Source organism: Malus domestica, chromosome 15 (assembly GCF_042453785.1).
Source record: "Malus domestica chromosome 15, GDT2T_hap1".
Classification (NCBI taxonomy): Eukaryota; Viridiplantae; Streptophyta; class Magnoliopsida; order Rosales; family Rosaceae; genus Malus; species Malus domestica.
Window position 1 is genome coordinate 8,176,592 of NC_091675.1, and position 22,049 is coordinate 8,198,640.

At 40.4% G+C, this 22,049-nt stretch overlaps 1 protein-coding gene across 2 annotated transcripts; it reads left to right on the forward strand.

The window, feature by feature from the left end:
* The first annotated feature begins 635 nt into the window (after positions 1–635).
* LOC103400231 (protein TIC236, chloroplastic) lies at positions 636–22,004 on the forward strand. 2 transcript variants are annotated; one of them, XM_070814046.1, is made up of 24 exons: positions 636–763; positions 1,271–3,301; positions 3,658–3,856; positions 3,980–4,039; positions 4,356–4,460; positions 4,886–5,026; positions 5,181–5,243; positions 5,984–6,214; positions 6,409–6,492; positions 7,020–7,177; positions 7,369–7,897; positions 8,474–8,644; positions 8,764–8,823; positions 16,780–16,902; positions 17,558–17,833; positions 17,971–18,036; positions 18,210–18,341; positions 18,712–19,533; positions 19,658–19,938; positions 20,207–20,460; positions 20,617–20,852; positions 20,992–21,183; positions 21,273–21,545; positions 21,719–22,004. In XM_070814046.1, the coding sequence occupies exons 2-24, from the start codon at positions 1,383–1,385 to the stop codon at positions 21,863–21,865; spliced, it is 6,522 nt and encodes a 2,173-aa protein (XP_070670147.1). In that variant the 5' UTR covers positions 636–763; positions 1,271–1,382; the 3' UTR covers positions 21,866–22,004. The 2 variants fall into 2 exon arrangements, with proteins under 2 accessions (XP_070670147.1, XP_028949954.1); XM_029094121.2 differs by having other exon boundaries at positions 20,620–20,852.
* The last annotated feature ends 45 nt before the right edge of the window (positions 22,005–22,049 follow it).

Consider the following 22,049-nt stretch of genomic DNA (forward strand, 5'->3'; position numbering starts at 1 on the left):
TGTGTGAGTTGCTTATTGAAGACCTTGATAATCCCAGCCTCGGTCTAAAACTAAGGGATAAAAACAGGGGGAAAAGTGCATTAAGGACAAAACGGGAGTTTTGTCAATGTACTGTTGAAAAAGCTTACATAGAACGGGTTCATTGTTATCGTGACATCACAATTCAATAATATATTTTTTATTCGGGATGCCACGTGACAGTGAACACTTTTTTTGGGTAAGTCGTTCTCGTATCAATGTGGTGCTAAAGATCAAATAAAACTTCGTAATTTGAGTAGCTTTGTATTGATTTGTTGAGCGAACTTTCTTGTACTTGTATTAAAATGCTTTCACCAAAAGCGTTTTCAATTTTCAGTAATGGCAATAGTGTCTTGGAATTATCATAATTTATTTTCAAAGAGTGATATTGATTGGTAATTTGGTAATGTATGAGACTTGAGAGGGACTGTTTCTTATTCAACCTGGTACACCCCGCTGGTTAAGGGCATTTCTGACATTTCAGGTGCTCCACCGTGGCATTTCTGACTGTTTCTTATTCCTTCCCTTCTTCCCCAGTTGTCTTCTCCATGAAGAAGAAGCGGAAAAACTAGACACAACAAATAAACCGGCAATTCAAGCAAGCATAAAAAAAAGCAAGCAAACCTTCTCCCTCTCTCTCTCTCCTTCTCCTCTCTCTCTCTCTCTCTCAAGCAACACTGAAAGCCTGAAACCAAAGGAAGCAAGCAATACCATACCTGTGCAATGTTCCATTTCGTCACTCCAGGTTCGATTGTCTTCAAACTATTGCGTTTCATTTCCGAAAACTGAAAACTTGAATACAAAATATTAAATTCTGCATTTTTCGGGTTCGAAACCGGCAGTGAAAGAACACGTTTGGCTTTAGAGTAGCTCTGTTAACTGTAGGCATTTGGTTCTCTGCTGCTCCTGAGTGAGAGTGACGACCAGTTCTAGGGCTGTTATTTTTTATCAATTAGTGAATTAATCAAATTAAAACTCGCAATTTTACGGGCTTTTCGGGTGTTGGAGGAGGAAATTGATATGTATGTTTGATTGATGAATGATTTATTACTCGAATTACTGGCCACTGTGATTGTTTACTTGGAAAATGTCTTAGTATTACTCTGCTAACAAGTAACTGAAATGTCCATTGGTAGCGATTAGCTTTCGGTGTTTCCAAATCCGTTATCATATCATTTACTCTCTATCGATTTGATGATTGTTTTGGGTTTGGTGTGGATTTTTAATTGAAAATCAACATCTGTTTCCATAGGGTTAAAATGTGTTGGCGCTTCGTGATTTTCTGATTTGTTAGGGGACTAAGAGCTGCTTCTTGGCCCCTGGCAGATGACTTGCAATTGGATGCTGTTTCTTAAGGGAAGATAATGAGCGGAAAACTCCACTGCCCATTTCTTGGGGTTTCACTACACAGCTCTTTAAATGGTAGAAACAATGGAAAATTCATTTGTTGGGACAGAGGGCGTACGGGAAAAAGGGCTGCTCGCAGGTGTGTATGTGAAAAGCAGAACTATTGGATTACTCAAGCGATTAAGGTTTCACATTTTTGGGGAAAAAATGTGGAGTTATTAAGGAGAACCTTCGAGCTAAAAAATGGGATGAAGGTGCAATGTGTTAAAGAGCCCTTTTCTCAAAGCAAGGCTCTGACGTGGTCTTTGTCTCATCTGTTGGAAGAGGGGTTGCTTTTAATTAGGTGCTCTGTATTTTTGGCCACCATATCCGGTGTATGCTTATTGGTATGGTATGGGCAATTAAAAGCCAAGGGTTTCATTGAAGCCAAGCTTTTGCCTTCTGTTTGTTCAGTACTCAGTGAATATATTCAGCGTGAAGTTGTTTTTGGTAAGGTTCGGAGGTTATCGCCTTTGAGCGTCACACTGGACTCTTGTTCAATTGGGCCTCATAATGAGGAATTTTCTTGTGGTGAGGTCCCATCTATGAAACTTCGGCTTCGTCCTTTTGCAAGTCTGAGGAGGGGAAGGATTGTGGTTGATGCAGTTTTGTTGCATCCGACGGTCTTGGTTGCACAGAAGAAGGATTATTCTTGGTTAGGGATACCCTCAAATGAAGGTGGTCTACAGAGGCACTTATCTAACGAAGAGGGAATTGATCATCGAACCAAAATCCGAAGGCTTGCTCGAGAAGCAGCAGCTGCTTGCTGGGAAAGAGAAAGAGATGAAGCGGCAAAAAAAGCTGCAGAGATGGGTTACATTGTTACTGACAAGGGTTCTAGTCCTGCAAATGTAAATGACTCGAAGGAAGGTGATAGCCATTCAGTAGATTTAACAAGTTCTGAGTCATTTCCGTGCATGGATGAAAAGATGTACTGGAGGGATCATTGCATGGACACAGGTGTTGATTATGAAATAAAGCATGCAGATTTGGAGAAATCGTTGGGTGTCAAAATTCCTGGGTTAGGGCTTAAATTTTGGTCCAGATTGATAAGGGGGCCTAAAAAGCACAAATTTAAAAGGAAGGGTTATGGGAGTGATATCTCTACTTCCGGTATTACTGCCAAAAGAAGAATTCTCGGGTACAGTGCAGCAAGGGCACTTGCATATTTTCAGGATCTATTTCATCAGAAGTCTGAGCCTTCACAGTCATCTGGAGGTTATGATGTGATGAACTTTGACACCTATTTGTTCAACAATGTGGCTGATACTAATGCTGACGCTTCTATCACAAGTACTGGTGAAAAAACTGTAAGTGACGATAACCACAATGGAAAACATTATGGAGATTCAGCAGACCATCCTCTTAAAGAAAATGAGAACGTCAACAGTCATTTAAGTAGTTCTAATTTCATAGAAGATCTACTTCCTATGACTTTAGATAGGTCTACTGGAGATGGGACATCCGGTAAAACTTTCCCATCCGCTGAAAATGTTGCAGGAGCTAATACCAAAAGTGGTAACGTAAAAGAGGATTTTGGAGTTGATGATGTAAATAAGCATACCGGTGATGAGATATCGGAGGGGCAAAGTGGTCAGATGTCGCAGAATTCAAATTTTGCTACATACGATCAAGTTCCTATCTGGCCCCTAAGCCTGAAATTAGGCTTGTCCTCCTTGTCTAGGTATGCAGCAGAGCCATTAGCCTTTCTCTCTGGACCCATTCAAAAGCTGATGTCTATGGGCCCCAGAGTTGAAGATATTGTTGCAGAACTTGTTGACGGGGTCGGTGTTGTGCAGTCTGAAGGCTTTGAGAAGATACTTCCAGTTACACTAGATTCTGTTCATTTCAAAGGAGGAACATTGATGCTGCTTGCATATGGCGATAGGGAACCTCGGTAGAGCCACTTCTGTTATATATTTTCTTGTTTTACTCTTTATAATAAGCAAAAACATAATTCTTTTGCTGGCTCTTGTCATAAAAATGATTTACTTATGTGGCGGAGCTGGCTGTCCTTTTAACTGTTGTGCTCAGTTTTACATAGAAAAACTTGTTGTCGTTGCAATTTTGACATACTGGATAGAGGTCTAACTATACTAATTAGGATCACTCATCTTTTAAGATGTTTTCCCTGTGGAAAATATATAGTCTGTGTATAGTGATAATGCATCATCTTATGCAAGAAAAAGTTTATGACAAGATAAATTTTGCATTAAGCTGAGCATTTATGATTTTTGTATACAATGTTTATAGAGAGATGGAGAATGTCGATGGACATGTGAAGTTTCAAAATCTCTATGGTCGGGCTCACGTTCAAGTTAGTGGAAACTGTAAGATGTGGAGATCTGAAAACATATCTGAAGATGGTGGCTGGTTGTCTACGGATGTTTTTGTTGACATTGTTGAACAGAAATGGCATGCCAACTTAAAAGTTGCCAACTTGTTTGTTCCGGTAAGGGAGACACTACAAAATAAAATGACACTTAATTGAGATTGTCAACACCTTTGTGTTTCCAATATGAGGTTACAAAGTTGGTTCACGTGCCTTGTGTGCTGGTTGTCTTTTCTTCTGCAGCTTTTTGAAAGGATATTAGAAATTCCAATAATTTGGTCCAAAGGAAGAGCCACTGGTGAGGTGCTTCTCGAACTCCAATGTATACTTTATATTTTTTCCATTATAAAATTTTATGGTGGCACTTCTCCAGTTTGTGCCCTGAATGGGTTATACTGTTTCTGTTGCTTAAGTAATTACATGAATTCATTCTTTGTGGCCATTTCTGCTTGTTGATTATTCCTATTTTTTAATGTTATATAAAATTGTGTGTATCTGAAATCTCAAGATGTCACATTTCAACTGTATTTTCTCTTTTGACATTACGTTGGAGAAAAAAAAGTTCATTGTTATTATATTTTGTTTGTTTTGAGATATATATGTACTTTCACTTTTTCAGGTTCACTTGTGCATGTCAAATGGAGAAACATTTCCAAATCTTCATGGACAGCTTGATGTGACAGGGTTGGCTTTTCAAACAATTGATGCGCCATCATCATTTTCTGTATGTCTCGGTTATATGTTTTTGTTTTATTTTTTAAACCTTTATGGATACAGTATGCTTGTTTGCGTGGATGTTCCTTCCCCCTTCAAATAGACTTGGTAGGTTGCCTAGAAAAGGAATTACTTCCGGTTTCAATATATCACAACAAACTGAATCTGTCCAGACTCCAAATACTTTCGGCTTAATGGAGTGTGTTATGATGCATTTTGCCCGATCTGCCAGGGCATTGGTCTTTTATAATAATACTTGTCGTCTTGCATGTTACTGTTTCTAACAGCACATTATGCAAACATGATAACTTTATGGTTCTCTGATCATGCAACAGGTTTATGGTTGAAACCATCCCTCATGTTTATAGTCTGTCATGTTGTCCTTGAAATCTGAAAAGTTGTTCTTGTTCTGTGCCCTGCGTCTCTTTTATGCAGGATATTTCAGCAAGCTTATGTTTCCGTGGCCAACAAATATTCCTACACAATGCAAGTGGCTGGTTTGGTGATATTCCCTTGGAAGCTTCTGGAGATTTTGGCATTCATCCTGAGGAAGGAGAGTTTCATCTTATGTGTCAGGTATGTTCTTGGAGATGCTTCTGGAAAAGTTTAATAACAGGCAATTAATTTGAGCTTGAACTGGCAACACGAAATGTCTTATTGAGTTCCTTTTTGTTTTATTAACAATACTGCATCCAGTTAGTAATCTTTTCATACGAACTTTCATCTCCAGGTTTCTTGCGTGGAAGTAAATTCCTTGATGAAAACTTTCAAAATGAAACCTCTCTTGTTTCCGGTATGTGTGTGTTTTGTATGTTGCATCTGATTGTCTGTTCGCATGTATCTGTCTTTTTATTCTTTCCTGTGTTATAAAATGGAAATACTAAGCTGCAGTGTAGATGCAAGCTTCTCCCTGGTCCCACCATGTGTAGATGGTAGAACCTATGATTTCTCCTTTAGAAGGGAAGGTCCAAACATAAACAGAAGTGCTACACTCTGACATGGATATGAAGCTGGCACTTTCCTTTGAACCTATATCAACACATTATCTATGTTAGAGTGCCGGCTCGCATGTGATAATCATGGCTTGCAAAACATTTATTGAAAACAGCACAACAGCCTTAACAGAACTTCTGGCTGATAATAGTTAAATGAAATAGAATTCTCTTAAAAGCCTCGGTATGAGTCTCATACTTTGGCCAATACAATGGCATTCTCAAGCGTTTGAAGAGCTGATTTTCGGCTAGTAACTTGATGCAAATCATATTAACCACATCTTATAATCTTATATGCTTATATATATTTTTTCCCTTCACTTTTAAGTTCGATTTTACTTTTTTTTTCTTCTGAATTCTGTCAAATACTTTTATTAGCCATTTGTACATGTTTTCCCCTGCTATTATTTTTCCCAAAATCACGTAATAATGTTGTGTGCATTAGTTTCTTGCCTAGTTTCCACAAGAAAGAATGCAGTGATAATATATGAGGTGATATACGTCATATTTACGTATCTCTTTGACTTTACCCCCCATGTAGCTGGCTGGTTCAGTGACTGCTGTGTTTAACTGTCAAGGTCCACTGGATGCACCTATATTTGTGGGAAGTGGAATGGTCTCTAGAAGGATATCTCATCCAGTTGCTGATTTTCCTCCGTCCTCTGCATGTGAAGCAGTTTTGGAAAGTAAGGAAGCTGGTGCAGTAGCAGCAATTGATCGTGTACCATTTTCCTGCTTATCGGCCAATTTCACTTATAACACTGAGAGCTGTGTAAGTTTTTGATGAGCAACTAAATGTGTATGAGTTTTTGATGAGCAACTAAATGTGTATGAGTTTTTGATGAGCAACTAAATGTGTATGAGTTTTTGATGAGCAACTAAATGTGTATGTCCAACTGTGTGATGATTCTTCATCTCATGCCGCTGCATCTATATTCTTCTAAGCTTATTCTGTATTTTCTATAGGTTGTTGATTTGTATGGAATAAGAGCTAGCCTTGTAGATGGTGGTGAAATTCGAGGGGCAGGGAATGCTTGGATTTGCCCAGAGGTATACACTTATGTTTTTGTTTAAAATTGTGGCCAAGCTTTGTAGAATCATTTTACTGAGTCGTTAAACTAGCAAACTAGTTCCCCCCTCTTTCTCTCCACGGTGATTATTTGGTAACTTCAGCATGCTCATTAAGTTTATATTTCTGGGAGATTTTTTAAGCTATCTTCAACTTTATAGCTGCTTTAGCTTTCATATTGAATATAAATCTTTGTGACCCCAGAAGTTTTTGGTGTTTGTTTGACTTTCGTACTTTAGTTTTGGGGTTTCATTTTTGCCATGGACAGCATGATATTTTACTATTTGTAGGGGTGCAACTTAGGTTAGAAAGTCAACATGGCCTCTAAACTAATTAACCTTCACAATGGGTTTAGATTTATTCAGGCTCGAGTTTAAATTGGGTTCAATTCGCTCGAGTTCGAGTGTTTCCCAGCTTTATTATCAAGCTAAATCTTGTAACTTCTTATTTTTAATGTGGCACTCTAACATTTCTATTTTGAAAATTAACTCTGTGGTGTTATACTTAGGGTGAGGTTGATGATACATCAATGGATGTGAATTTCTCTGGAAGTTTGTGTTTTGATAAAATTCTGCATCGATATATACCTGGGTACCTTCAACTAATGCCACTCAAGTTAGGGGCTTTAAATGGAGAGACAAAAATTTCTGGTTCGCTGTTGAGACCGTAAGATTTCTGTGTCTACCCTCTTAACTGTTGATCACGAACTATTGATGTTGCTTATTTGCCCCATCTGCCTTTTGTTATGGTTGCTCATCAGAATATACATGATGTTGATGATAATCTGCATTTAGAGTCAATTTCTTCAGGTTCACTAAGATTTTTTTCCAATTTTTTGCTTTGTTTTCTTAATCTAGGAGGTGTGACATTAAATGGACAGCTCCAAAAGCTGAAGGGTCCTTTAGTGATGCTCGAGGAGATATCATAATCTCACATGATTCCATTACTGTTAATTCTTCATCTGCTGCTTTTGATTTGTCTTCGAAAGTTCAAACATCTTACACTGACGAAGTATGCTTGCACAGAAGTGATGGTTATGCAAAGAATGCAATGCCATTTGTTGTTGAGGGAATTGAATTGGATTTGCGTATGCATAATTTTGAGTTTTTTAACTGGGTATCTCCTTATCCTTTCGATTCTCCAAAACCTATGCATTTGAAAGCAACAGGCAAGATCAAGTTTCAAGGCAAGGTGTTAAAGCCTTGTAGTGTTAATAATGGACAAGATTTTGGTCTAGAGAGAAATAATTTACCTGTGGAGATGACAGATAAAGAAAAGACAGAGAGCCTTGTTGGAGAGGTTTCGATTTCAGGTCTTAGATTGAATCAGTTGATGTTGGCGCCTCAGTTGGCTGGATCATTGAGTTTGTCCCGTGAGTATGTCAAGGTAATGCAAAGAATCTTGACACCTTGCACATTTGGTTTATCTTGGAATCGAGCTGAAGATATTAAACTGGTCTTGTCGTCAATGTTGCCAATATAACCTTTGAAATTAACATGTTGACTCGTATATTTTATGGTTTTGGATTCCTGATATTTTGCATTGTAGAGCATAACTGGTACTAAGCTTTATAATTATATTCCATCTAAGCTCTTGGTAACTTGAGCAAAAAATACATGTCTGCGAGTATTTTTATTATTAAATTGCATGCTCAAGATTTAGAGAGCAAATTTCTCAAGTTTGAAATTGATTATATTGCATTTGGCATTCCCATGCCTAAGTCGAGTATTTGGACACGTTTCTGCTGCATATTTTTGTGTTCCTATGCTCTGGGGAATGGAATTTTGATAAATGATTCAACTAGGGATTTTTTTTATTAATGCTGTTGTTAGTGAGGCCTATCACCTATGTCATTAGATATGGCTAAAAGAAGAGTTTGACTTAATCAACTATATTGATGGCCTATTATATTTTATTTTTCTTTCTTATAATTCCTTCTGAAATATGAGATCTTTCTGGCAGTTGGATGCCACTGGTAGGCCAGATGAAAGTCTTGTAGTGGAGTTTGTTGGGCCCTTGAAGCCTAATAGTGAGGATAATTCTCAAAGCGGGAAGTTGGTATCTTTTTTACTTCAAAAGGGGCAACTAAAAGCAAACATCTGCTTCCAGCCATTTCATTCTGCTAACTTGGAGGTACCTGTATTTCTGCAGAATATTCTTTGTTTTTCCTATGCAAGTCCTTTTTAGTTGAGCTTATTAGCAGCAAATTGTCTACTGACTCTTCTTTTTTATTGTCTTTGCATTTGTTATAGATACGCCAGTTACCACTGGATGAGTTGGAGTTGGCATCACTCCGTGGAACAATACAGAAGGCAAGCTAGCAAGCATTCTAGATTTAAATGTTTTCGAATCCCCATTTCTTCTCCTTACTCATAATGAGTGCACATTCGATCATTATGAGATGGCTGTCAAGAATGGTTCAGAGACCTGCACAAATGTTTTATTACATGGATGTTTATCCTAACAAAGCCTTAAAAAATAAAAGGAAAACAGACCTTATTTCTTTTGTTGCAAGGCCAATTTTTTTCTTTAAGATTTTTGGGACGTTTTTTCTTCTAATGAGGAAAGGGGATCGTATAACTTGTAAGGATTGCAAAGTTATACCAGGAGAGAGCGTGGCTAATCAACATCGCTTGTTGGTGATAGATGTACATATCAAAAGAGTAAGACAAAAGAACAAGACTTGGAAGTGCCCAAGGACTAGATGGTGGAATCTAAAAGAAGAAAAACAAGCCATTTTCAAAGAGAAGGTAATCACCCAATGTGTGTGGGATAGAGAGGGGGAAGCTAGCCAAATGTGGGATTCCATGGCTAGTTGTATCCGAAAAGTAGCAAAAGAGGTATTAGGAGAGTCCAAGGGCTTTGCCCCACACCAAAAGGAATCTTGGTGGTGGAATGAGGAGGTACAAACAAAGGTGAAGGCTAAGAAGGAATGTTGTAAAGCCTTATACAAGGAGAGGACTGATGAAAATGGTGAAAGGTATAGAAAAGCGAAGCAAGAGGCGAAGAAAGCTGTCAGAGAAGCTAAGTTAGCGGCTTACGACGATATGTATAAACGACTAGATACCAAAGAAGGAGAGTTGGATATCTATAAACTATCTAGAGCAAGGGAAAAGAAGACAAGGGACCTAAACCAAGTGAGGTGCATCAAGGATGAGGATGGAAAGGTTCTTGCTACAGAGAACGCGGTTAAAGACAGATGGAGAGGTTATTTTCATAATCTTTTCAATGAAGGACATGAAATGAGTGCTTCTTTAGGGGAGTTGAGTAACTCAGAAGAGTGTAGAAACTACTCTTTTTATCGTCGAATCCGGAAGGAAGAAGTGGTTGTAGCTTTGAAGAAGATGAAGCATAAAAAAGCAATAGGCCCAGACGATATACCAATCGAAGTGTGGAAACTTTTGGGAGAGACAGGTATAACATGGCTCACTGACCTTTTCAATAGGATTTTGAAAACGAAGAAGATGCCAAATGAGTGGCGAATGAGCACTTTGGTGCCTATCTACAAGAATAAGGGCGACGTACAAAATTGCATGAACTATAGGGGTATTAAGCTAATGAGTCATACAATGAAGCTCTGGGAGAGAGTCATTGAGCATAGATTGAGGCAAGAGACACGGGTTTCAGACAACCAATTCGGGTTCATGCCAGGGCGCTCAACCATGGAGGCAATCTATCTCTTACGAAGATTGATGGAAAGATATAGAGATGGGAAAAAGGATTTACACATGGTCTTTATAGATTTGGAAAAAGCGTATGATAGGGTCCCAAGAGACATTCTTTGGAGGATTTTAGAGAAGAAAGGAGTACGAGTAGCATATATCCAAGCTATAAAGGATATGTATGAAGGAGCAAAGACTGCCGTAAGAACTCATGAAGGACAAACCGAAAGCTTTCCCATAACTGTAGGATTACATCAAGGCTCATCCTTAAGTCCTTACCTTTTTGCGTTGGTAATGGATGAGTTAACACGACATATTCAAGATGATATTCCTTGGTGTATGCTTTTCGCAGACGATATAGTGTTGATAGATGAAACTCAGGAAGGGGTAAATGCAAAGCTTAACCTTTGGAGAGAAGTGTTGGAATCTAAAGGTCTTCGCCTAAGCCGATCAAAGACAGAATATATGGAGTGCAAGTTCAGTGCAAATGGAGGCCAAAACGAGTTAGGGGTGAGGATCGGAGATCAAGAAATACCAAAGAGCGACCGTTTTCGTTACCTAGGATGTATCTTGCAAAAGAACGGAGAATTAGATGGAGATCTCAACCATAGAATACAAGCTGGATGGATGAAGTGGAAGAGTGCATCCGGCGTGTTGTGTGACCGCCGTATGCCATTGAAGCTCAAGGGAAAATTTTATAGGACGGCAATAAGGCCGGCGATGCTGTATGGCACAGAATGTTGGGCGGTGAAACATCAACACGTACACAAAATGGGTGTAGCGGAGATGAGGATGCTTCGTTGGATGTGTGGGCACACGAGAAAGGATAAGATTAGGAATGAGGATATCCGGGGTAAAGTAGGAGTAGTCGAAATTGAAGGAAAGATGAGAGAAAATCGGTTACGGTGGTTTGGACATGTGCAAAGAAGGCCTACTGACGTTCCGATTAGAAGATGCGACTATGGGACAAAGGTTCAGGGCCGAAGGGGTAGAGGAAGACCTAGGAAAACTTTGGAAGAGACTCTAAGAAAAGACTTAGAGTACTTGGATCTAACGAAGGACATGACACAGGATCGAGCACAATGGCGTTCTAAGATTCATATAGCCGATCCCACTCAGTGACTTGGATTTTCCAAGTCTCCAACCGAGAAGTTTTCCTCACTCGGGAAATTAAGGGAACACTACCCCAACCTACATGCTCCACTCAGAAAGCTTCAACATACAAGCTTTAACAAAAGAAAATTCAAAGAACTTAGCGAAGAAGGCTTTGGTGTATTTAACACAATACGTTGAAATGAAGGAAAGCTTATTTATTGATATCCCCGATAAGCTACAAATATGTACATATACATGAGTCAAAATAAACACACAAGAGGGAGCCTTCACAAAGGTTGCTTAGGAGAAGTCTCAGCAGTCGGTAGAGCCCCAGAAAGAGAAGGCACCGGAGGGGGATCATTTGGAGCCTCAGTACTGGACAGAACCCTAGAAGGAGGAGGCATCAGAGGTTGATCATTTGGAGCTTCATTACGCGGTACAGCCCCAGAAGACGAAGGCAATAAATGCCTTTGGAACAAACCCACAAATCTCTGATGATCAAGTAAAACCTGACCATCAGTTTCCTTCATCTGGTCAAGCTTCCTCTTCATGTTTGTAGCATAGTCATGTGCGAGCCGGTGCAACTGTTTATTCTCATGCTTGAGCCCTCTAATCTCCTGTTTGAGACTCATCACTTCAGCCGCCAATGATTCAACTTGGCGGGTTCGAGCAAATAGGCGTTGGGCCATATTAGACACAGAACCTGCACACTGAACACTGAGAGCCAGCGAATCCTTAACAGCTAACTCATCAGACCGTTTGGAAAGTAGTCTGTTATCTTTGGGAGTGAGAAGGTTCCTGGCCACCACCGCAGCGGTCATATCATTCTTCATCACGGAATCCCCAACGGTAAGAGGACCAGTAGGGGAGACGAAGGATGGGCGCCATATGTTGTCTGGAGAAGGCGGGGCTGCCTCTTCAACAAGGTTCAAGTCAAAACGACGGTCGGAGGGGCCAGACATTTTCAAAGGTGTTGAAGAGAGAAGAGGTCGGACAAATCAAGATCTTAGAAGTGGAAGAATGAAGCTTCTACTGGTGGAGATTCAAGTGTGCTTTGGAACTTAATGCCAGCCCCTATAAAAATCTGCACTCGACGAAGCTTCAGAAATCGAAGAGGCGCCTGCTCAGAAATCGAAGAGGCGTTTGCTTTCTCAAAAGCTGGGCTGCTTAGAGATCACGAGGGTTGATCTCAGAAATCGAAGAGGCGTTTGCTTTCTCAAAAGTTGGGCTGCTCAAAGACCACGAAGGCCGATCTCAAAAATCGAAGAGGCGCTCACTTTCTCAAAAGCTGGGCTCCCCAGAGACCACGAGGGCCGATCTCAGAAATCGAAGAGGCACCTACTTTTCCAGCCTTTTCCAGCCTTGTCAGCACCTGTCACACGCACACTCAGTTTTGCGGAAATTATGGGCATTCTGTCAAAGACTTCTGGGGAAGTAGAAAACACATGAATCTTACTGTTCAATCACCCACTTCCCACACGCAACAATAGCTCATGGGTACCACAAATAACTTTGCCAAAGTTCTCTGCCAAAGTTGAGCACGTGAAGCTTGCAGCTCCCACTACATCGCTCTGACCAAGAAGGGTAAAAGAATAGCAAAGAAACAGCACTAACAAAGTTTAGATCCATAAATTTTGAAGGTCTAGCTACCATATTATTACCCACAAGGGTAAAGGAACAGTACCACTGCTGGATAATTGGAAAGTCCCTGTGTGTCAACCTCTGTGCTTCGTGGCAAGGTAGACTAGCAAACATGCCCAACCTTTACTCACATTCGAGAAAACACTCCCAATAAGATTGCTTGCTCCAAAATCGAAGAGGCACCGTCCTCCGAATCTCGAGAGCCAGACTCCCAACATGACTACTTTCTTAAAAATCGAAGAGAGGGTAAAGGAACAGTACCATTGCTGGATAATTGGAAAGTCCTTGTGTGTCAACCTCTGTGCTTCGTGGCAAGGTAGACTAGCAAACATGCCCAACCTTTACTCACATTCGAGAAAACACTCCCAACAAGATTGCTTGCTCCAAAATCGAAGAGGCACCGCCCTCCGAATCTCGAGAGCCAGACTCCCAACATGATTACTTTCTCAAAAATCGAAGAGACACTGCTCCCCGAATCTCGAGAGCCAGACCCCCAGCATGATTGCTTTCTCAAAAATCGATGAGGCATCGTTCTCCGAATCAATCGAAGAGGCGCTCGCTTTCTCAAAAGCTGGGCTGCTCAGAGACCACGAGGGCCGATCTCAGAAATCGAAGAGGCACCTACTTTTCTAGCCTTGTCAGCACCTGTCACACGCACACTCAGCTTTGCAGAAATTATGGGCATTCTGTCAAAGACTTCTGATGAAGTAGAAAGCACATGAATCTTACTGTTCAATCACCCACTTCCCACACGCAACAATAGCTCATGGGTACCACAAATAACTTTGCCAAAGTTCTCTGCCAAAGTTGAGCACGTGAAGCTTGCAGCTCCCACTACATCGCTCTGACCAAGAAAGGTAAAAGAATAGCAAAGAAACAGCACTAACAAAAGTTTAGACACATAAATTTTGAAGGTCTAGCTACCATATTATTACCCACAACTGTAAAGGAACAGTACCACTGCTGGATAATTGGAAAGTCCCTGTGTGTCAACTCTGTGCTTCGTGGCAAGGTAGACTAGCAAACATGCCCAACCTTTACTCACATTCGAGAAAACACTCCCAATAAGATTGCTTGCTCCAAAATCGAAGAGGCACCGTCCTCCGAATCTCGAGAGCCAGACTCCCAACATGACTACTTTCTCAAAATCGAAGAGAGGGTAAAGGAACAGTACCATTGCTGGATAATTGGAAAGTCCCTGTGTGTCAACCTTTGTGCTTCGTGGCAAGGTAGACTAGCAAACATGCCCAACCTTTACTCACATTCGAGACAACACTCCCAACAAGATTGCTTGCTCCAAAATCGAAGAGGCACCGCTCTCCGAATCTCGAGAGCCAGACTCCCAACATGATTACTTCCTCAAAAATCGAAGAGACACTGCTCTCCGAATCTCGAGAGTCATACCCCCAGCATGATTGCTTTCTCAAAAATCGAAGAGGCATCGTTCTCCGAATCTCGAGAGCCAGATACCACAGACCACTTTTTGAAAGTGCTCTGACAGAGTTAAAACATGTGAAACTGGCAGCTCCCACTACCGTGCTATGACCAAGCAGGGTAAAGGAATAGCATTACTACTTGTTGTTAGGGAGACTCCTATATATGTCGACCTCCATCCCCAACGGACAGGCAGACCTGCAAAAATGCTCAACCCTTCATCATATCTGAGAGGGCACTCCCAACGAAGCCTTTCAAAATATTCAGCTTTCTTTCCCCCCGATAATACCTCTGCAAACAAGCTATACTAGAGCAAGAATATCTCATATCATCAGGGTTAAAAGCAAGAGTATCCCATATCATGCTTTTTCCCTGTCTTTTCTTTTGGCCTTGTTTTTACCTGCAAGACAAGGAGAAAGAGAGCAATCAGTCAGCACTTGGAATCAAGCTTCCAGCCAAGAACTGACTGCCTGGAACCCCTTACCTGATTACTTACCTGGCATTGCTCTCGAGTACTCATCTTCAACATCTTATGTTTCCAGGGAAGATTCCGCATCTGCTTGAGGAACAGATAGGGCAAGTGCGAAGGATACAAGGAAGCATGTGGAGACAAGCGTAACAGCACACGTGCCGATACATTCATTACTCTGTCAAAAGCAAAAGTATCCCATATCAGCAGGGTGGAACGTACTCTAGATTTGATGGACTTGTTTTGACCCTCAAATTCTTCAGTCGGCCTTATACTCTGGAGGAAACCAGAAAACCCTCCAGCTCAGTTCAAGAATAAGCCTGTGGAAAGTTACTTCTTCAAAAGCAAAAGTATCTCATATCATCTTTTCTCATTTTTCTTCTTTTTATCCTTCATGCTGCTGCAAGATGGGGAGAAGGTGAACAATCAGTCGGAGCTCTGATTGCTTACCTTGTCTGTCACCTCTTTCAGCAGACCCCCTAGCTCGGCGACTTGGGGGACTCCTACTACATGGTTTGTATCGCGCTTGACCAAGCCTGAAACTACAAGTAAGCTTCAAGTGAAATTGATACATTACCTTGTGCATCTCCACCAGTTAAAGATACCACCCCTGGATGGAGGAAGAGTACTTCCAGAGAAGATGCCACATCTACCTATGAGACAGATAAGGCAAGTCAAGACGACACCACACTCCGATACTTAGAAGTTTCGTGATTACGAGATCATTCTCCCACAATATTTCCTAATGTCATTTGTACTAAATCATTCACTTGCACTCACTAAATGAGAGCTTGAACCTATGTACTTGTGTAAACCCTTCACAATTAATGAGAACTCTTTTATTCCGTGGACGTAGCCAATCTGGGTGAACCACGTACATCTTGTGTTTGCTTTCCTATCTCTATCCATTTATATACTTATCCACACTAATGACCGGAGCAATCTAGCGAAGATCACAAAAAGCGATCGTTTTCTCTACCTAGGATCTATCTTGCAAGAGAACGGAGAATTAGATGGAGATCTCAACCATAGAATACGAGCTGGATGGAAAGAGGGCATCCGGCGTGTTGTGTGACCGTCGTAGGCCACTGAAGCTCAAGGGAAAATTTTATAGGACGGCAATAAGGCTAGCGATGTTGTATGGCACAGAATGTTGGGTGGTGAAGCATCAACACGTACACAAAATGGGTGTAGCGGAGATGAGGATGCTTCGTGGGATGTGTGGGCACACGAGAAAGGATAAGATTGGGAATGAGGATATCCGAGGTAAAGTAGGAGTAGCCGAAATTGTAGGAAATATGAGAGAAAATCGGCTCCGGTGATTTTGAACATGTGCAAAGAAGGCCGACTGACGCTCCGGTTCGAAGATGTGACTACGGGACAGAGGTTCAGGGCCGAAGGGGTAGAGGAAGACCTAGGACAACTTTGGAAGAGACTCTAAGAAAAGACTTAGAGTACTTGGATCTAACGGAGGACATGACACAAAACCGAGCGCAATGGCGTTCTAGGATTCATATAGCCGACCCCACTTAGTGGGAAAAGGCTTTGTTGTTGTTGTTGTTGTTGTAAGATTTTTGGGACGTTTTAAGGTCAATTTAACCATCTAGTTTACCACAGTATCTTTAATCATCGGTTCAAGGAAATTCTCAGATGTAAAAGAGAAAAAGTAGGTAAAATAAACCCTGAAATGACTTAAACCAATCCAAAGCTTTTCTCGTATCTATAATCTTTTTTCCTTAGGTATTCTGCATTATAATGCCAATTATTTTCTCTTTTTCTTTTTAATCCATTCTATCTACATGTTCATTTTAACTAGGTTGTGGTGTTGAATGAAATCATAATTTTTTTCAATTCTTAATGAAAAATCCTAATTTAGTTGAAGCTTCATAAATTGATTATTCTGTGGAAGTTGTTTCTACTCAGTTGCTTTTCAATTCTGAAATGTTTAGCTGGTTATTTGGTTTCAGGCAGAAATTCAACTTAATCTTCAGAAACGAAGAGGTCATGGGCTGCTATCTATACTTCGGCCGAAATTCAGTGGAGTGCTAGGTGAAGCCCTTGATGTCGCTGCTAGATGGAGTGGAGATGTTGTGAGTACTCCAGGCTTTTGTACTTTTCATCTGTCATTGTGGATTCATTGCTATGAGATTTTTTTTTTGAGAAGATTGTCTTCCCTCCAATCACATGTTTTCTGTTGTAACCTTGACTTCTGCTATTCTTATGATTTGTCTTCTTTTTGTCACAATGTTTACTGGTTTTATGCCAGCCACACTGGTTGCTGATTTCATGCCACGGTCTTGATGCATACTTTTCCGCCTGATGGTTATCTGCGTGTTTACTGGTTTTATGCCAGCCACGCTGGTTGCTGTTTTCATGCCACGGTCGTGATGCATACTTTTCCGCCTGATGGTTATCTGTGTCTGCCTTTAGCTCAGTCGAGCTGTTCTTGATTCTCTTGCAGCCTTTGCTTTAGTAAATATCCCAGAAATAATCCACATATCAACTAACACCAGGAGCTTCAAGCTTCTTGTTTTAATGATCTAGTTTAGATTTACAATAATGAAAGATGCACTACTATATGGAGCTTTTCCAAAGTCTTTTGAAGTGAATTGGTAAAATACCGTAAAAAACAATATAATTTCTCTTCACTTATTTTTAAGATTCGATGTGATGTTACTTTCTTATTCACAACTAAATTTTTTGTATGACATGTCTAACTTTGGTACCTGTTAATAAATTATACAGATCACTATTGAGAAAACAGTCCTGGAGCAAAGCAATAGCCGTTATGAGCTTCAGGGTGAATATGTGTTGCCGGGCTCGCGAGACTGCAACCCTGCTGGAAAGGAAAAGGGTGGCTTCTTGGAAAGGGCAATGGCTGGGCATCTGGGAAGTGCCATATCTTCTGTGGGGAGGTGGAGAATGAGAATGGAAGTTCCTAGAGCTGAGGTTGCTGAGATGCTTCCCCTAGCGAGACTCATTTCTCGAAGTACAGATCCTGCTGTTCATTCTAGGTCAAAGGTTGTATTCCATTAAAATAAGTTGGAAATAAGTACACAGAGTAATTAACGTCTTTCCATTCTAGCCAAAAACATAAACTGAAAAGTAATTTAATGAAAAACTCATTTTCGACATGTTTGTGTGAAATTTGCATGCAGGATCTCTTTATTCAGAGTTTGCAGTCAGTGGGATTATATACTGAAAGTCTTAAAGAGCTACTGGAGGTACTTTTTGGATGAAACACCATATGTTCATTTCTTTCTTGAAGCTGTAGTACTTGATGCTGGTGCACAACTTTGGGATTTGATTCCTTGTTATGATTTTCTCTTCTGTTTTTCATAATGAGATGAGCGAGGGGCATTATGTATTTTTGACTGTTGGTCATCCATTATTTCAGGTTATACAGGGACATTATGCTTCATCAAATGAAGTTATTGTAGAAGACTTAAATCTTCCAGGTTTAACTGAGCTTAGAGGTAGCTGGCATGGCTGTCTTGATGCAAGTGGTGGTGGCAATGGGGATACCATGGTATTATGTTTTCATTTCCTGCACGGGTTCAAATTTTCAACTTGCAAATTGTAAAGACGTATAACCCTATTTGGACAATTGGATGTTGGAACACAATTAGTAGTAAATAAAATGAGGTCTTCCTGAGCACTTTCATAACAAATTGATGACCACTTGAACCTTGCTTCTTGATAATCTTAGATCTATCTACGGTTGAACAAACTACCTTCCCATGAGATAATAAGCATAATTTTTTCCTTATTTGTGGTAGTCCAACTTAGGAAATATTGTAGTAAACTTGAAATACTAAGCTTCCATGGTTACTCTTTGGTTCTTGGCATGTAGGCTTTGTCCTCTGGTAATTGGTTTTATCATTGTATTGTTTTGTCAGGCAGAATTTGATTTTCATGGCGAGGATTGGGAGTGGGGTACATACAAAACTCAGCGAGTTCTGGCAGTTGGTGCATACAGCAATGATGATGGTTTGCGCCTGGAAAAGATGTTTATTCAGAAGGATAATGCTACAATACATGCAGATGGGACTTTGTTAGGGCCCAAAACGAATCTTCACTTTGCTGTTCTAAATTTTCCTGTTAGTCTAGTTCCTCCAGTGATTCAGGTGATTGAATCTTCTGCTACTGATGTGGTTCAATCTTTACGGAAATTTTTAGCACCAATTAGAGGTATATTGCACATGGAAGGTGATCTCAGAGGGAATCTTGCAAAACCAGAATGCGATGTGCAAGTAAGGCTCCTGGATGGTGCCATTGGGGGCATTGATCTTGAACGAGCTGAAGTTGTTGCTTCTCTAACCTCAACCAGTCGTTTTCTGTTCAATGCAAAATTTGAACCAATCATCCGAATTGGGCATGTTCACATTCAAGGAAGTGTTCCTGTTAATTTTGTTCAGAATAACATGTCAGAGGAAGAAGATTCAGAAAAAGATAAAGGTCGAGCAAGTTTGGAAGGTCGGGTGAAGGAAAGAGGTAGGGGATCTGTACATGATGTCAGTGAAAAGAAACTTTCAAGAGAGCGAAATGAAGAAGGTTGGAATACTCGATTAGCAGAAGGCCTCAAAGGTTTAAACTGGAACCTACTAGATGTAGGGGAAGTCAGAATAGATGTTGATATTGAAGATGGGGGCATGATGCTGTTAACTGCCCTATCTCCTTATGCTAAATGGCTTCAGGGTGATGCTGCCGTGATGCTTCAGGTGGGTCAAGTGAATATGGAGTTTTTGCATGTCTTTGATTCGTTAAACTGTGTTTCTTTCTTAAAATTGCTCTGTTATGTTTCAGTTTAGGGCTTAAAATTATCTGCGGATTTTATATAAATAGGTAAGAGGCACAGTTGAACAACCAGTACTGGATGGATATGCATCATTCCACAGGGCATCAATTTCCTCACCAGTTCTCTGGAAACCACTGTCAAACTTCAGTGGCATAGTTCATGTGAAATCGAATAGGTTATGCATCACTTCATTGGAGGGTAGGGTAAGCAGAAGGGGAAAACTGTTTGTAAAAGGAAACCTGCCCCTTAGAACCAGTGAAGCATACCTTGGAGATAAAATCGACTTGAAATGTGAAGTTCTGGAAGTACGGGCAAAGTATATTCGTAGGTACGTATTATAATTTCTAATAAATGAAAGTATAAGTTCATTGGCATCATGAAACTAGGTTAACTTTTGGATTCATATTCTTGTTTCTGGTACAAATCCAAAAAATGTAGAACAATAAAGTAAGAAAAACTGAAGAAAAAAGAAATGAGATAACCTTTCTCTGAAAGAGATGTCTTTCCCTTCTATGGGATGTTTTCTTAGTAGTCTTGCCTGCATATTCCTTTTATTTGCCTCCCAAAGAAAACTAACGTATTGAATAAGATTGCAGTGCCCAGGTTGACACTCAGATGCAGATAACTGGTTCTATATTGCAACCAAACATCTCTGGAAATATTAAATTGAGCCATGGTGAAGCATATCTACCACATGATAAGGGTAGTGAGGCGGCTTCTAATAGATTGGCATCAAATGAGTCTAGGCTTATGGCTACTGGTGTTGATCGGGCAGTTGCCTCAAGGTATGTATCACGGTTTTTCAGTTCACAACCTGCTGCTTCGAGGACAAAATTCTCTCAACCCTCAGGTAAGACATCACTGCCTCTTTAGCTTCATTCATTGTGTGACCTTACGACCATGATACTCTAAATCATACCAAATATTTCATGTATGTACAGTTGGTAAAGTTGATGTCTGAAAATTTCAAATTCTGCTGGATCTAACCTTCTATTTTCTGGATTAGCAGTTGAACCAGGTGAAAAGGAGACGGAGCAAGTGAACATTAAACCGAACGTAGATATTCAGCTTACTGATTTAAAGCTTGCTCTAGGACCAGAGTTGAGAGTAGTTTATCCTCCAATTCTCAATTTCGCAGTTAGTGGAGAGCTTGATTTAAATGGCCCAGCTCATCCCAAATTGATACAACCTAGAGGCGTCTTAACTTTTGAGAATGGTGATGTAAATCTTTTGGCAACTCAGGTGAGTCAGTTTATTTCTTATGTTCTTGTAGTACACAGTAAATTTCTTCTCGTGGGAAGTTCAAGCTTATCCATAACTCATGGTTCCTCTGTTTTTCGGCTTATTCTTTCTCCGTCTCATAAACTTCCCAAAATTGCAGGTGAGGCTCAAAAAAGAGCATCTAAATATTGCGAAATTTGAGCCCGGAATTGGACTAGATCCTATGCTAGATTTAGTTCTGGTAGGTTCTGAGTGGCAATTCAGGATTCAAAGTCGAGCCAGCAACTGGCAGGACAAATTGGTGGTGACCTCAACTAGCTCTGTGGAACAGGATGCCCTCTCTCCTACTGAGGTGCTATTTTTAAATGTTAGCGGGAGTCAATTTTCAGTTACTAGACTTTCAGGCACTTTCATCTGATCCATTTTTTTCCATATGCATAGGCTGCTAGAGTCTTCGAAAGTCAATTGGCGGCGTCCATCTTGGAAAACAATGGGCAGCTCGCATTCCAAAAGCTTGCAACTACAACACTGGAAAAACTAATGCCGAGAATAGAAGGGCAAGGAGAGTTTGGGCAGGCAAGGTGGACGCTAGTGTATGCACCGCAGATCCCTAGTTTGCTCTCTGTTGATCCTACGGTGGATCCTCTCAAATCCATAGCCAGCAATATTTCATTTTGTACAGAAGTTGAAGTCCAATTCGGGAAACGTCTTCAGGTAAAACTCTTCAACCCGCTGTTAATTCTTTTACTTCTCAAATTGGATGAACACCTTACGTAGGGCTTTCATTGATGTGAAAACATAGAAACTTTACAGATATTGTTAACATCTCATTTTCCTTCACCTTACATTTATGATCATTTAAGAGTATTCGTTTCTTTTTCCCTCAGGCCTCGATTGTTAGGCAAATGAAGGACTCAGAGATGGCAACGCAATGGACCTTGACCTACCATCTTACGAGCCGCCTGCGGGTTCTCCTGCAGTCTGCTCCGTCAAATCGCCTCCTTTTCGAATATTCTGCCACGTCTCAGGATTAGTCTGCTACCCTTTTTTCTTCCTTTTGATGTATCATTATTCTTTGCTCAAAATTGAATGAGCTCCTTTGTAAGTTGTGCGCCATCACTATGTAAATAGTTCAATATTTTATCAATGAAAGAAAATCACCAGTTCTAAGTTTCCAACACTCTATATGTTATGTTGTGACTTCGCTCCTTTGTCAGT